The following is a 15,973-nucleotide window of genomic DNA, read 5'->3' as shown; positions in this document are numbered from 1 at the left end:
CCTGTCACTTAACACTTGTGAGTTAATTGACTATGTGCACGTTAGCATATGCTACTTCCGGTGCGGAAACTCCTGTGGGGAGCTTTGTTTCCGGTGTCCTATTCACGCCCTGTTTACGGTCCAAAACAAGTCAAGCAAATGAATGAATCAAGTGGCGATTTACATTTCTATAGATGTCTCGGGCATTTACCCAATATATCTGTAAATGATGTTCATCGACTTGTTGATATTTTTTCCCCGCTCCTCAGAGCAAAAGAGAAAATGGATTCAAATGTGTTATTTCTCAGCTGTCCCTCGTTTATCGCGGGTGTTATGTTCTAAAAATAACCAGCGATAGGTGAAATCAAGTAGCCAATTTTATTTTTTGACGGTGCAAAACGTTTGGTGGACATCGTGGACATATAGTACTGCACTGCAGAGTCAGACTGCTAGCGATCGATGCAGCGATTCTGTACTGTACAGGAGAGACGTCACGGAGGAGATCGTCTGCAACGATCAGGACGCAGGACACAATGTGACGTAAAAAACAAGCATGCAAACTTGCACTAAAAAATCCGTGAAACAGCGAGGTGAAAGGTGAACCGCGTTATAGCGAGGGACCGCTGTAATTTTGAAAATAAGTCACAACATACCCTTCGTAAATACTAATGTATAGAAACCGTTACCAGCAATCATTCATTTTTTGTGTGGCTTTTTTCACGGTTTGTTAACATGCTGTGTAGGTGTGTACTTGACTAGCTGATATCGACATAACGGGGGAAACATCTGGTTTGACTATTGTTCACCTGTAGTTTGAATGCTGAACATTTGCCTGTTTAAATCATAAGACCAGTCACTATACACAGATGTGCTTCTGAATGTGGACGATGTGTCTTCTGCTGCAGTGATGCAGTTCTGCTTGTGTTGAGTGATGTAAACAACTGATCGATATAAACTCTTTAAACGTCAAAATTGATCATTAGATTTTTTATGACACAACAGCGGTGAGTGTTCCCACCTTCTCTTTGTAACTTAACGCGATATTTCCGTTTTCGAGTTTTGGACATGATTGTGGAGTATATCTTCGCAGTAGCGATTGACCACAAAGTAAAGCTACCGGAAAAGCACAACCCCACATCCGGTCTCAAACCAGGAAGTTAGCATTGTCTCGTGCACATAGTCAATATTATCTGGCTCTGTCTCAACTGATGGCCTATACAAAGGTGTTGTATTTGCAAGATTCCACTTCCCAGAAGGTGAAAAAACAAAATATCACCATGACACAGCCATGACCAGATACTCCCCTGCAAGATTTCAGACAGAGGTGTAAAAAGTAGTTTTATGAGCTAACCCTAACCCGAGTTCATAGATGGGGCCCATTATTACACATAACTTAATTTATGGTCATGTATAGCTTGACTTCTTTGTCATGTGTGTTTGTAACAACTTTCAGATGCTGTTCATCTGTTGTAAGCAGTTTTTTAGGTCTGCCACTTTTGTCCTCTACTTGTCCCCTTTCTCACATTGTTTAAGACACACTGAAACCTTTTCGAAATATTGGGGTGGAGATAGCTCAGTACGTAGAGTTCGCTCTGTGATTGGAAGGTCCGGGGTTCAAATCCACCGAACGGCTACCCTGAGGTACCCCTGAGCAAGGTACCATCCCTACACACCGCTCCCTGGGCGCTTGATTGGCTGTTCACGGCTTCACTGAGGGTTAAATGCAGAGAGTAATATCCCAACAGGGGATTAATAAAGTATACAAAATATACCAGGTTTTGGGCTAACAGCTCTTTTGGAATCACCTTGTTGATGCAAAAATACTACTTTTTGCTTTTCAAACTGTGTTGTTTCTTTGAGTAGACACAACAGTGATTCATTACTTTACATGTTTTTGTGTTAAGTGGCTTAACAAACAATAAAATATTCCTCTGATACATGGACTGGACTGAAAATGAGCTAAAACACATCCAATTTACCCCAAAACTTTGAAAGGCCCGAGAAGTATCACTCATGATGATTTAAAAAAAAAAAAAAATACAATAAAATCTGACTTGTTGGAAGCAATGTCAAGAAATGAAGGGTGACTCGGACATGTGATTAACTATATATTTTTACATATAATACCAATGTATTACTTCATAAAGTGAATGTGTTTCCAAAGGACTGACAGTAGCAGCTGTGAAGGATGGAGGTGACTGGCACCTGGAAGCAGGAGCCCTGGTCTTGGCAGATGGTGGTTTGTGCTGCATTGATGAATTCAACAGCATCAAAGAGCAGGATCGCATCAGCATCCATGAAGCTATGGAGCAACAATCTATTAGTGTTGCTAAAGCTGGGTAGGACTCTCATGCATTTACATATAAATTCACATCACCAGAAGTTAGGAATTTCAAACACAGAATGACCACGATCGTATACAGTGCTGTGGGAAACTCTTTGTCCCCCTCCTGGTTTTCTTTCTTTGTTTTTGTTTTTTCATCTTTGTCACACTTGAATGTTTCCAATCATCAAACAAATTTTAATACTAGACAAACATAACTTAATGATTTCATTTATCACAGGAAACCTGCCTGGCCCTGTGGGGAAAAACAACTGTCAAATCATGAATTAAAGAGAACATGAAAAACTAATTTACATAATGGAAATATAGCACTGTCTGTTAAGCTCGATTTAGGAAATAAGTGCTTAAGGTTTTAAAAACATGTTTAGCGCCAGCTTCTGTCAGTACCGAACATGTGGTTGGTTGGTTGGTTGAGGCTAATTGACACACATTAGTTTATGTTAGTTAACTACTGACAGAAATTACAACTCAGAGGAAAATAAGGACACTAAAACTAATAATCTGATTAAAGGGCTCACTCCAGTACTGCCCTTGACAGCAACAATGAGTTTTATTTTAAGAAACCAAGGATAGAGTGTCCACTTTCATTCTTTGTCTCTTTAGCAGCAAGTGGCTCTACGCTGTTTGGCTAGCTGCACTCAAACAGTGCACCTGTTCGCTGTAATGTTTGGTTTTGTAAAGCACTTTATGAATGAGGAGTGTGTGGAGGAAGAGAGCCTGTTTAGGTTCTCCCTAACCCTAGCTGAATCCAAACTGGGAGCTGGTTTCATAGAAGAGGGGCCTGAAAACTGAAGGCTCTGCCTCCCATTCTACTTTTAAATACTCTAGGAACAACAAGTAAGCCTGCAGTGTGAGAGCAAAGTGCTCTAATGGGGTGATATGGTACTATCAGGTCATTGAGATAAGATGAGGCCTGATTATTTAAGTCCTTGTATGTGAGGAGCAAGATTTCAAATTCAATTCTGGATTTAACAGGAAGCCAACGAAGGGAAGCCAAAACAGGAGAAATCTTCTCTCTCTTTCTAGTCCCTGTCAGGACTCTTGCTGCAGCATTCTTATTATAGGATCTACCTTACAATTTAAAATGCCTTGAGTTGTGATTTGGGGCTATATAAATAACATTGAATTGAATTAAAATAAATAGAATTTTGGATCAACTGATGGTTTTTAGTTGTAGAGTTTTAGGACATCTTCTTAATAACAAAATGCATTAGTCCTACCTAAAAATAATAAATGCATGAACTAGTTTTTCAGCATCACTTTGAGATAGGATGTTTCTCACTTAGAGATATTGTGAAAGTAGATGAAATCATTTAATATGCACATTGAAGGCTATATCCTGGTCAAAAACAACTCAAAGATTACTCAAAGTGTCAGCTGAGAGGGGTTTCAGGGAATACTCTTAAAATGACTTTTTTTTAATTTTATTTTTTTTATTCAATGCCGTATATCAGCAAAAGACTCTCAAAGTGTTTTTTGTTGGTTTTGGGGCAGACACAGTCTCTAAGGAGATGCAGGTTTTGGGGGAATACACTCTAAATTCAAAATTGCTGACCAGCAGGTTAAGACTGACCAAATATGACGTTTCAGTTGTAGACCTTTGCCTTATTAATATTTACTTACTTTTGATAATGTCGTTTATTATCATTGGAGTCTTATTGTTTTGATTTTGCTATTGTTGAAACTTTTTTTTTGTTTAGTATTGTTTATTTTAATGATTTATAAAAAATGACCTCATTTTTCTGTTCTCAAATATTCTACACTACTACCAAATATAATCTGCATTGGGCACTAATTAATTCTCCTACTGAAGTAATTTTAGTCATTATAATATCTATGCAAACTCTCCTTTAACAATGTCCACTTTTAAGTATGTTCATAAGGTTCTGGCATCTAGTCACGGTTATCAGTGGCTCGTTTTGTGTTTATGACCTCGTCCACTCATGGGTGTTTAGCAGGTTTTCCTTTTTTTCTTGTTCTACTTGTGCCAAGTGGCTCATTTTGTTAAGACCTTGTTTATGACCTAGTCTACTAAAGGCATGCTCATTGGTATTCAGCAGAATCTTCTCTTTTCTTTATCCTATTGGCTCATTTTGCTGAAGAGCTACATGTGAGCTGCCAGTTTGGATAGAACATCATTTAATCCAGCCGACAGTTTTTTTTGTTTGGTTTGTTTTTTCTGGTTCTCATCAACGGGGCCTCAGGACCAACTCACTCCACTTTCCCAAACAACAGCTCAGCTCATGGGTCTCATTTACAGTCTTCTACATTCCTCTCCTTCGTATCGTTTAAACATTTACTCACCTTGTAAGTTTGTAAACATCTCCTAAGTAGCACTGAGATCTTAACAACTCTTTCCTTTCCCCTCCTTTTTTATTTACACTTATTTCACACGACAATACTGTACTCAAACTCTGACAGTAATATTATACAGCATTTTTTTTTTATACATTGTCACAAAACGGCTGTGTGCAGGCAGGAAAACGACCCAAACGCAAACCTTACCGAGGCAAACGTGAACTCAAAAACACAGCTTTATTGCAAGCGTGGAGGTGAAACAAAGAACAAAACTAAACTGGGAAACTAACAACAACAAACTCATTGAAGACAGGGAGAATAACACACAGCTATGAGGGAAGTGGGAACACATGGGGAAACAGCTGACACACATGAACATAATGACGTCACAGGGGAGGAGTAAAACTAAACCCATTTAACGTAGAACATAGGACCTCTTCAAAATAAAACAGGAAACATAATGAAACGCAGACATGACAACATGAATTTCACGACAAAAGACATGCAGACATGAAACGCATAAAGGACAAGGGAAACTTAACACAGGGGTAGAAAACACAAGGGGAATCTAATACAAAATGAACTTGGATAAACTAATAAACTAATAAATCTCCTAATCCACATACTGGATTATTTAAATGGATCATTTTAAGTAAAAAAAAAAAAGTGTTTACTCATCTGTTTTGTTTTGTTTTTTCGTTTTTTTTTTTCTGTGTGATCCACTGCTCTCTCTTTCTGCAGCATGGTGTGTAAACTGAATACCAGAACTACCATTCTGGCAGCTACCAACCCTAAAGGCCAGTATGATCCCAACGAGCCACTGTCTGTGAACGTAGCTCTGGCCAGTCCATTGCTAAGTCGTTTTGACCTGGTTTTAGTTCTGCTGGATACCAGAAATGCAGAGTGGGACCACATCATCTCCTCTTTCATTATGGAGGACAGAGGTAGAAGACATGTTTTTGAGTTTGAAAGTGAAATATGACTAAAACAATAAAGTCTGTTGTTATAAATAATTGATTATTATTGTTCTCTCACATACCCTTCAATGGGGAGAACATGGTAAAAATGCCCCTTCTCTTTTTTTCTTAAGGACTACCTGATCAGTGTTCGAGTCTGTGGTCTATGGAAAAAATGAAAGCTTATTTCAGCCTGATTAAGCATTTGAAACCAGTGATGTCAGAGGATGCCAACTGTATACTGACACGCTACTACCAGCTACAAAGACGGAGTGATGGCAGCAGTGCTGCCCGCACAACTATTCGCACATTGGAGAGTCTGAGCAGGCTGGCTGAAGGTAAGATGAGAAGTTTGACCTCAGACTAGTTTGGTCATATTTATTCATAAGTCAAGTCATTGATTGTGGTCAGGTCTAAAACGAGTCTTCTGATAATATTTTACACGCTGCTCTTGCAGCACCGAAAGGCATACAAGATGTTTTTTGTTTTTGTGTTCTTTCTTCCTGTTGTTGCTGCCACTTTAGTATAACTATATCTATCCCTCTAGCCTCCTTCCTCTGCTTGTCCATCACTAGTATGTTTGGTTTGTAGCAGTCCATTTGTATGTGGAAGTCCACATGACTTAGCTTGGCCTTTCTCAACCACCCTAGGAACTGTATCCCATTTTGGCCTTCTGACTTCTCAAACTCTGCTCAGGTGTTCATGTTCTTTGTTATGGCGTTCCACGTATGCCCTGTCTGCTAGAATCTTGCACCCTGCTGTTATGTGCTTGATTGTCTCAGGGGTGTCTTTGCACAGCATGCTTTGCCTTAGGGCTGGGTATTGTCACTGATTTCTAAAATCTATTCGATTCAGTTAGAGGACTAGATCTTGAAGGTTAAAGACCATTCACAGGAGCAAGTGGAGATTTTTTTATTTTTATTTAATCAAATATTTAATTAGTTACTAAACATTCATCATATGATTATTTAAAAGCAAAATGATTTTAAACTAAAGTTTTGTTAACTGTCAAGTTGCTGATGATATGTAATAACAATAAAGCTTGTTGCATATACAAATCTGAAAAAAGTGGAACGGCAGCAGTGGCAGAAAATGTTTTGTTAATTTTACAGCCCATGCCAAGCTCATGTACAGAGAGACAGTTACCATAGAAGACGCTGTCATTGCTGTTTCTGTTATGGAGTGCTCTATGCAGGTAAGGCTTTTATTTGTTACTTTGAAAATTAAAACCTGTCTATGAGTCTCTTTCAATTTAAAGGGTTTTGTATTCATTGTATTTATTTTAGCAGGAAATCCCAAAAGGTTGATTCTGTTCATCTGGACATAGCGTTTTCAATGGGGAAAAACATTTCTTCACTCTTTCGAGTGACTTCTTCAGTCTTAGCTAACTGCAGGTTTCCCCAACCTTATAAACAGTACATTTGCACAATGACTGAAACCAGCCCACTGATGAAAAGTGTACCCTTAGGCCCCCTCCTCAATTCAGAGATGGTCTTTCCCTTTTCACGTAAAAGGCCTCCTTAACTCCCTGCTCCCTGTACAAGATGTGTACATCTTCATCATTGAAAGAGTGTCCACTGGAGTGTCCCCGATCCTTGGGGTAGTCCAATTTTTGGCGCAGCGTGTTTTCGGGTTTAAAAGCCACGGAGATTCGGTGTTTAGAAAAAATGCATCTCAACTGTTTCGATACTCCTGACACAGAAGGGATCACTGCGGGTTTTCACTTAGGCAGCGGTTGTCCTTCTCTCCTGGATCGGCTTGAGCTTTCTTTAGGTGCCTTCCCAGCTTTGACAAAAGTCCAGCTAGGATAACCACATTTACTCAGGGCCTTCTTGATGTGATGTTCTTCTGCTTCCCTGGCTGTTGAGTCAGTGGGGATGGCGTTCGCTCTGTGTTGTAGCGTCCTGATGACTCCAAGTTTATGCTCCAGTGGAAGACGAGGGTCAAATCTTAAATACTGATATGTATGTAGGGCTATTCGATATAACGATATATATTGGATGACGATATAAAAATGTCTGTCGTTTAATTTTACACTATCATTTGTTTTGTGGTGTCGCAAAATAAACTGTTTATGGCAATATTTTTTCATCGTTTTGATGGTCACTGTAGTGGCTATATTAATTTCTTAAAGTTCTCTCTTTCTCTTATATTTAATATAACCACACTATGGACGGTAAAACCATTGCGTGTCCACTTGTTTATTTTCCACATAAACCTTTCACAATAGAGATTGAAAATGTGACGTCATTCAGGGATAAAACCGCAAAGGATTCTGGGAACTCGTGGCAAGAGGTACTGGTGCACACAGGCTTTCAATTGAAATCAGTTACACAGCGATAAAAAGAAACACAAAAATGGCAAGAAGCTGTTGTATTATTAACTGCAATAGCCGGTCGCATGACAGCCACGGGAAGCTGACGGGTAAAGAGATCGGTTGTTATCGGATTACGATGTTGAAGAGAAATTGTCCAAGCCATGTTTCCGAAGTAACAAAGAGGCGACGGATGGCCTGGATTGCAGCCATTCAAAGACAAAATATAACATCCCAGAACACTCCAGCTCACAGGTTAGTCTGCTCCAAGCATTCCCACAAAGGTCAGTCTTCTGTTGTAGTTATAATACGTCATTTTTCTTAACATAATTGGTGATCTAGGTTACAAGCAAGTCTGGCGCTGAACAGAAATTGTCTCGCTATGCTCCTTTGTTTATTGTGCATAAATTGTGAATTGTCCTGACACAATATTGCATTTCGCTTCATTTATTACCATGGTACATTGACAAAAACGTATACTTTTATTCACAGGATAAAACAGTTGTTTTGTATCACTAATTGCCCAGTACGATTACAGCATACAATATTATTGTCACTGCTACATTTCTGTAATGCGAACCAGAAATTATTTCCACTACTAATTAATCACCGTTGAGCTCAAAGGTCCTATTAATAAACGGTTAACAAATGTGTATTTATGAGGACGATTTGTGAGACTGGTAAACTTACCTTTGTTCGTACGATGGTCTTTTGTTCTACACGGTGCATTTCAAGGTCCTGTACCCATCCATCGGTAAACTGTACCTGGGCTTGTTGCAGTGACCTGAAGTTACTAAACTTCATGAGTGTATGCACTCACTCCAAGAACCGTATAATTATAAATATGAGCGTGGTGAAAGTTGGGCAGCACGCTAACGTATTTTGTCCACTCTGTGTGCTCGTAAGGGTCTAACCCTTTTACTCCTTTGATTTTTTTCCTCGTATCTTTTCTTTGCCTTTTCATCAAGTCTGTCTTTGTACGGACCGGCATTGTTCTCCTTCGTTTTGTACATACCTTTTTTGGGGGGCAAAGAAAAAGCAAGAAGGTATTGGAACCGGAGAATGAACGTTTTGTGGTGCTGCAAATGCTTGCATTTGATGTGGTACTTGGATTGTTTTGCCACGAGTTCCCGGCATGCAATGCGCGAAAGTCACGTGGTCTGTCAATCTCTATAAAGCTCAAGATGCTGTTGAGACTTTTCAAAATAAACGGAATCACGTGAAAGAGTATGCAGATTATTTACGGATGAGAAGCAAAAAAGAAGTTGTCAGGTGCTAAAAAATAAACCTTAGACTCAAACGTTAGAACAGGCTTTTCCCGGCAGCACGTCGTGTAATAAATACTCACAAGGAAAACGGCGGCCGTTACAACTTATGTCTAAAAATGTATCGTTTCATGCATCCGTTAAACACTCGACTCCAGGTACACGACACCCAGCTGGAAACACTTCACGAAAGTCGAGCTGCCCAAGATTCACAGAATTTACAGAAAATGTAACATTTCTGTGATTTATATCGTTATCGGACGGTAGATGTCTTATATTGGGATATGAGATTTTGGTCATATCGTACAGCCCTGTCCGTATGTGTATGTTTACAGTACACATCAACTTTTAAATGTCCCCCATTACTGATGGAGATCTCACAGTCTAAGAAGGCTAACCAGCAACTTTTCATATCCTCCCTGGTGAATTTGATGTGGTTTTCCACTGATTTAGTGTGATCTGTGAATTGTGGCACATCCTGAAATTGGATTTTCACCCAGGTGTCATCCACATACCTGGACCAATGATTTTGTGGTTTTCTAGGGTCGGATACCATAGCCCTCTTTTATACTTCTTAGGAGAAATAGGAGAAGTTTTGCCAGAAAAAAATTGTTGTTATCGGTTGACTGTAGTACTGATCCTGGCATTTATGCTCAGTCAGGGCAAACACGTTTTCACACACTTGTATGTACTATGATCATTATACTAAAATAATTGGCAGCGGTGTTTACTAAAGGTAGGATACTAAAGTCTGTGCAATTTTTTTTTGAATGAAACCAGCTGTTAAGTTTATCTTAACATAACCGTGTCTAAAACAGTTTTACTTGCTGAAAATCTACTCACATTGAAGCTGAGACTTGATGCTTTAGCCTAAAGTTGTATACAATACTGCAAGCAATCTGTTCGTTGTATATTGTGTTGAAGCTCCCACTTTAATTGCAGATATTCAAGGCTTTGGTTGCCTAGGTGACCCCGGGGGCCAGCATTGGTCTGGCAAGACTCCAATCTGGCCCACTGGACATCTCTGAAAATGTAGAGGAGGACATAAACTTTGAATTGTATTTCCATAAATTTTGGTGAAGTGCTTATAAAGACTTCTCTCACAGCTATTCATACTACACCAAAGTAATCAAGAAATGGATAAACAATTAAATGAGTGAAAAGTTATCACTATCTAAGAGTGAGTGCTGACAGAGCTTTCATAAGTTACAGCAGCATTCACTTGTTGTAAATGAGTGATGAAGTCACACTTCTTTTTGATATACTAATTTTCAGCATTCTGGCCCACTTAAAAGTAAAGTGGGCTGTATGTGGACCACAATGTAAAATGAGTTTACAGATGACATTCTCACTTCTAGTCTCCTTAGTTTTCCAGCTGGTTGATTGCACTCGTCACTTGAACTCACCAAATATCATTCACTTTGTGGTGTGTTGTCATCACGCTGCTGTGTCAGTTTGTAACTGCATATTACGTTCTTCTTTTAGGGTGGCGCTCTGCAGGGAAATGTGAATACTTTATTCACCTCATTTCCTGCTGACCCTGTTGAGCAGTATCAAACTCAGTGTCAGATACTGCTCGAAGGACTGAACCTCCCACTGTTCCTTAAGAAGGAGAGAGACAGACTATCCAGGTGAGTAAATTGGTGTTTTGTTTTGTTTTTTGTTGTTGTTGTTTTTTTTTTAATTTGTTAACTTTCAAAGATAATCCCAATGTTAGATTATTACCTCCTGCTACACAACATTTGAATGCATAAGCAGTGCTGCTAGTAACTGTCTCTTTTCTGCAAAGAAATCCCCCATGACATCAAAATCATGACCTAATGATTTGACGTCCACTGATAATCTAGTCTTTTAGGCCTCATTTTCTGTCTTTACTTGTATAAAACGTATACAAAAACACATAAGATAATTATTCTTTGACACTTAATGACATGATTCTTTGTGATGAATGTAGCCAGTGGAGTTCAAATTGGGAGCAGATTTGAAATGTTTATTTATGGATTCAACTTTGTGCACATGAGTGTTTGGAGCTATCATCATTTTAACTGCAGGTTGTTTTTCTCTTAAGGTCAAAAAGCCAGACATCAGAGTCTCCTGAATGTGATTCATCAACTACTAAACTGAAGCATCTACTCAGTGACGCAAACTCCAAAACACACACTAGCAATTTGGAAAGTGGTAATACAGTGAGGAGTGACTCGAACTGGTTCCACACCTCTCTGTCACTGTCCCCAAATGATAGGACCTCACCCATAACTACACCTCAAGAAAATACAAAAACTATTTCAAGTGGAACAGACGTGTCTAAAGTAACCAGACAATCAAGCTGTCGATCTGAAAAGTTGACTTCGAGAAGGACCGTTGCTCCAGTTGTTTTTGGAAATATTACCTCTGTTTCAGAACAAAACATACAAGGTAAGAAAAATGAAAGCGTTACAGAAGAAATCTCTAAAAGCCAAGAGGAGATACTGAAATATGAGAGAAAGAAGCATGAAGCACATCCAGAGCCATTGGGATATCATTTTCAAAAGGTTTCTAGAAGCACAATGGACTCTAAGAATATGGGAGATAAAGGCTTTGGGCAACTGGACCTGAAACATCAGCGATTTCACAAAGAGGTTGGAAAAGGACACAGAGAAAGGCTGGTGTTTGGGGATGAAAGTGAAAATGTACTAGAGACAAACCTGTCCACTGACAAAGACAGCTATGTAAAGGAGGACAAATTGCACCTGACTGAAAGTAGGAAGAGCAGCGCTGTTCCAAGGGAGAAAATGGCAGTCGAAGCTGAAACACACATAGACTTGCGTGGAAAGTTGTCAAGATTCATGTTCAAACCAAGTAAGATGAGAACTTCAGTTGACAACCATAACAATAATGCCAGTCCAGAAAAGCAAATGACAGTGAGCGTTAACACAAAGAAACCAATTAGTCATAATGACGCACACCTGTGTCAGAGAACCAGAGTCAGCACTGGTGATGACAGAGATATATTTACTTCCACCCCACTTTCAAAATCAAGTGCTTGCATCACTAATCAAACTACATTACAATCAGAACAGATGAAGACCAGTATAACTTCCTCAAGCTCAGAAATTAAACTCTCAGGATTCTCATCTATCTGGACAAGTGAACCCACAACAGCTCAAACAAAAATGGAAAATAGTACTCTTAAAAAAGGTGATGCTGATTGTTTGAGAGCTAATTCAAAAGTCCACAAAATTCTAAACATCGCCAACCACATAGGCAAGAAGTGCCAAACAATACCCCCAGCAACAGATTACACACCAGCAAAGAAATGTGAACTAGGGATGAAGTCAACGAGTACAACAATGTCCGAGTGCAAAGTAAAACAGACCGAATTCAGTCATACTGAAAACAACACTGTAAAAATGGTAACTAGGGATTCAGTTAACTGTCAAAGGACTGCCAGTCTAAAGAGAAAGTGTTTTACGAGTCCTCAGGATAGTAATAGTAGTGGTTCCAAAGGCCTATTCTCAGGATTGTCTCTGTTTGAGTCTGCCGAGTTAAATAATGATGTTCTTGACACTGACTGGGACCAAGAGGTTTTGAAAAAAGCCAAAGTCTGAAATCACAACGTTTGTGGATAAAGAACTTTTTTCCTGAAGAAAACATAATCTGGTTGTAGGAAATGAATAAGTTTGACAGAAAAGTTTCCTGGGATATAAACTTGAGTTTAGCTCTTTAGCATAGTGTCTAGTCACACAGTTTTCACCAGCAGTGTGATTTTTTTTTTTCTTTTTTTTTTCTACTCCTGTACAATGAAAAACTACTGTGTTCATATTAGTAAGATATCCTTCCTTACACGTGCTCAATACAACTTTTTTTTTTTTTTTTTTTGTTGCTTGTTCTGTATTACACCTACGTGTAACACGTTTAACACCTGTTAAAAGCGAGTTGCTCACCGAGATCTTTATGTACAGCAAATAAAATAAACATAATGTGAGACACATCCATGTGTTTTGTTAATATTTTTCTTAAAGGCCTTTATTTATAAATATTCAGTTTTAAGTGAACCTAAAAAATTATGTATATATTTTTTCAGCTTTTTGTTAGCATTGTTTGAGCCTATTATGTGAAAATATGTGTTCTTGAACACATATTTTCAAACATATAATGTAAACTGCAATCAATTTAAAAAAAAAAAATCTTATTCAGAGAATATTTGGTAATGTTTAACTAGGCACCTGCAACAAGAGATAAGGCCTTGATTATACTTTCTGCAAGTTAGCTAGGATCAACTTGGGTTCACGTCTGCAAAAAATTTATCATCACACAATGAGCATGGAGTTTATGTGACTACGCAGACTGGTTCACCGAGACGTTAAATTACAAAGGACAAACTGTGTAAGCGACCCAGACACCGATCATCAAGCATACTGCAAAGAAATATAAGAGGAATGACTACTCTGCCATTGCGCCCTTTAGCTATCCAATCAACACTGTATAATTAAGGCTTACTACATGGGTCAGTGCTCATACACGGGAGCCAAGATTCAGAACTGGCTAACAGTATGCTGCTCCTGAACTTTGCTGACTTGTATTTTTAAAATGTGCACCATTTCCAATACCAGGACCAACGACACATAGCATTTCAGTGTTTGATTGATTGATGGTTTATTTAGAGCACATGAATACATATATACAAAATGGAGCATTTACTCCCACTCCCTTCACATATTTATAGCTCAGTCATGTAGTTATGTAGCTTCTTCCTGAGTATATGTAATACACATTAACAACAATATATAACAGTGATGACTTGTCACATTGAAAACACCTCTTGTCATTTAATGACCCCTCTCATCCCTGTCATGAACTTTTAATAATTTCGACTGTAAAAATAAGAAGTTTGTATGAAGAGGATATTGAACTTTATGTGTAATACCAATTGTCCTTTTTTTGTAATATGAAAAGCGAATTTAGTGTATTTTTATAATTATTTCCCCGTACCTGTACACAACAAGTTAAATACGGGAGAATTAGAGAACAACACAAAATCCAGAGAGAATTATAATCTAGAACCTGTTTAACTTTGTTCATGATTGAGGTGCTCTTGGACACTTTATTTTGTTTTTCGCTGTTAGATGAAAGTTGAAGTAAATGACCAAATAACAGATATTAGAATCCCAACATTTTTGCAAATGACATTTGTAGATCATGTTCAAGAGAAGGTTACGTTTCTGGTTTTCCGGTTGAAAATTGATGCGCAACATGGGAATGTAGTGTACATGTCAGGTGTGTGCTTGCTTAGCCATGATAACCCCTAACTACTAGTACTTTTAAAGATAGATGGATCAGTATGTGAGCGTTTAATACTGGCAGTTTATAACTTTGAATACGAGCACATCTCATTTTCAGTAGTTTCTGCATTTAACATCGTTGGCTGTCTATGTACAATTTGACCGATGTGGGAGATGTAAAATTCAAATGAAGATGTTGAGTGATGTTGTAACTAACGATAGTGACCTATGTCAATGTTTACGTCAGCTCACTGTCTTTCAACACCATGTAACTCTCTCAGTTGAATTGGGATTTGGGTTGTTGAGATTGAATCCCTCTGGTGGAATGGAGCTGCTGGTCCTTCTTTTCCTCTCCTTTATCTTTGAGATCATCAGGTAAAATATCTCCACAATGTTTAAAATGACAGAAAACACAGCCATTGCTAACATGAAGATAATAAAGACGCTTTTCTCTGTGGAGCGACTAATGAAGCAGTGTACCTCTGTCTTACATGGGTCCTTGAAACAAGAAACCTTATTTGGCATAAGTATGAAGCCATAGAGGTAGTACTGTCCTACAATGAATGCTACTTCAAGCAAAATCTTGAACAGCAATTGAAACGTGTAGCTGACCAACAAGGCGCCTTTGAGGTGCACTTTGCCATGTTCATTTGAATACTTGGGGGCTTTAATCATCTCCTGCTTTTTCCTTTTTTCCTCCAGGCGTCTTCTCCGTTTGTTCTCTTTACGAATCACTAGTAAGACGTGGCCCAGATAGATGAGCGTTGGCGTGGAAACAGTGAGAATCTGGAGCACCCAGAAGCGTGTATGAGACAAAGGAAAGGTGTGATCATAGCAAGAATTCTTGCATCCAGGCGTTAGGATATTACACTTCATGTTTGATTGTTCGTCTCCCCATATTTTATCGACACCAGCTGCCAGAATGAAGATCCTGAAGAGAAAAAGAACACTCATCCAGACCTTTCCCAAGAAGGTGGAGTGAAACTGCACCTTGTCTAACAAATCAGACAGAAAGGACCACTCCCCCATAATAGCAGCCTTTAAGAGAGAAAACAAAACACAACAATGAATATGCAGTTGTGTGACAAAAGTCCATCTCGAGAAAAAGACGAGCAATATATAGTCATATTTGAAACTGGGTGGATTATTTAAGGTGATATATTCATACAAATTTCAATCAAATGTATGCTGAACAATGATGGATCATTCAGGAGTTACATGTATTATTATACTAATACAATTAGGAATACTGCTTATTGATCATTCAACCTCCACTTTATAATACAACCCATGACTTCTACATTACCACGTATATTTTTCTGAATTTAGGCTTCTCAATTCTCATTAGCTAAAACTTGAACAAGGGAGTAATTGGCACACTTTAAACATATAATATTACATATATAATACAATATTTATATATACAGTGTGGCAAAAAAGTATTTAGTCAGCCACTGATTGTGCAAGTTCCCCCACTTAAAATGATGACAGAGGTCAGTAATTTGCACCAGAGGTACACTTCAACTGTGAGAGACAGAATGTGAAAAAAAAATCCA

General features: G+C 38.5%; 2 protein-coding genes across 8 annotated transcripts in view; one reads left to right on the top strand and one right to left on the bottom strand.

The window, feature by feature from the left end:
* mcm9 (minichromosome maintenance 9 homologous recombination repair factor) overlaps positions 1-13,126 on the top strand; it is a 30,495-nt gene extending 17,369 nt beyond the window's left edge. For 4 of the 5 annotated variants that reach the window (XM_005940611.3, XM_005940612.3, XM_005940613.3 and 1 more), the window contains 6 exons: positions 2,144-2,318; positions 5,363-5,565; positions 5,712-5,915; positions 6,690-6,772; positions 10,642-10,787; positions 11,225-13,126. In XM_005940611.3, the coding sequence (XP_005940673.1) occupies positions 2,144-2,318; positions 5,363-5,565; positions 5,712-5,915; positions 6,690-6,772; positions 10,642-10,787; positions 11,225-12,743 (2,330 nt within the window). In that variant the 3' untranslated portion in view covers positions 12,744-13,126. Of the gene's footprint in view, positions 1-2,143; positions 2,319-5,362; positions 5,566-5,711; positions 5,916-6,689; positions 6,914-10,641; positions 10,788-11,224 lie in introns of those variants that run through there. The other variant, XM_042227789.1, reaches the window with a different exon arrangement.
* Positions 13,127-13,346: 220 nt separating this feature from the next.
* LOC102302893 (gap junction Cx32.2 protein) overlaps positions 13,347-15,973 on the bottom strand; it is a 5,085-nt gene continuing 2,458 nt past the window's right edge. For all 3 annotated transcript variants that reach the window (XM_005940615.2, XM_042227790.1, XM_005940616.2), the window contains one exon: positions 13,347-15,455. In XM_005940615.2, coding sequence (XP_005940677.1) covers positions 14,676-15,446 — 771 coding nt within the window. In that variant the 5' untranslated portion in view covers positions 15,447-15,455 and the 3' untranslated portion in view covers positions 13,347-14,675. The remainder of the gene's footprint in view (positions 15,456-15,973) is intronic.

Source organism: Haplochromis burtoni, unplaced genomic scaffold (genome assembly GCF_018398535.1).
Source record: "Haplochromis burtoni strain Fernald_Lab_line unplaced genomic scaffold, NCSU_Asbu1 Contig_281, whole genome shotgun sequence".
NCBI lineage: Eukaryota > Metazoa > Chordata > Actinopteri > Cichliformes > Cichlidae > Haplochromis > Haplochromis burtoni.
The sequence above is the reverse complement of the archived record's forward strand: the minus strand, read 5'-3'. Positions and strand labels throughout refer to the sequence as shown.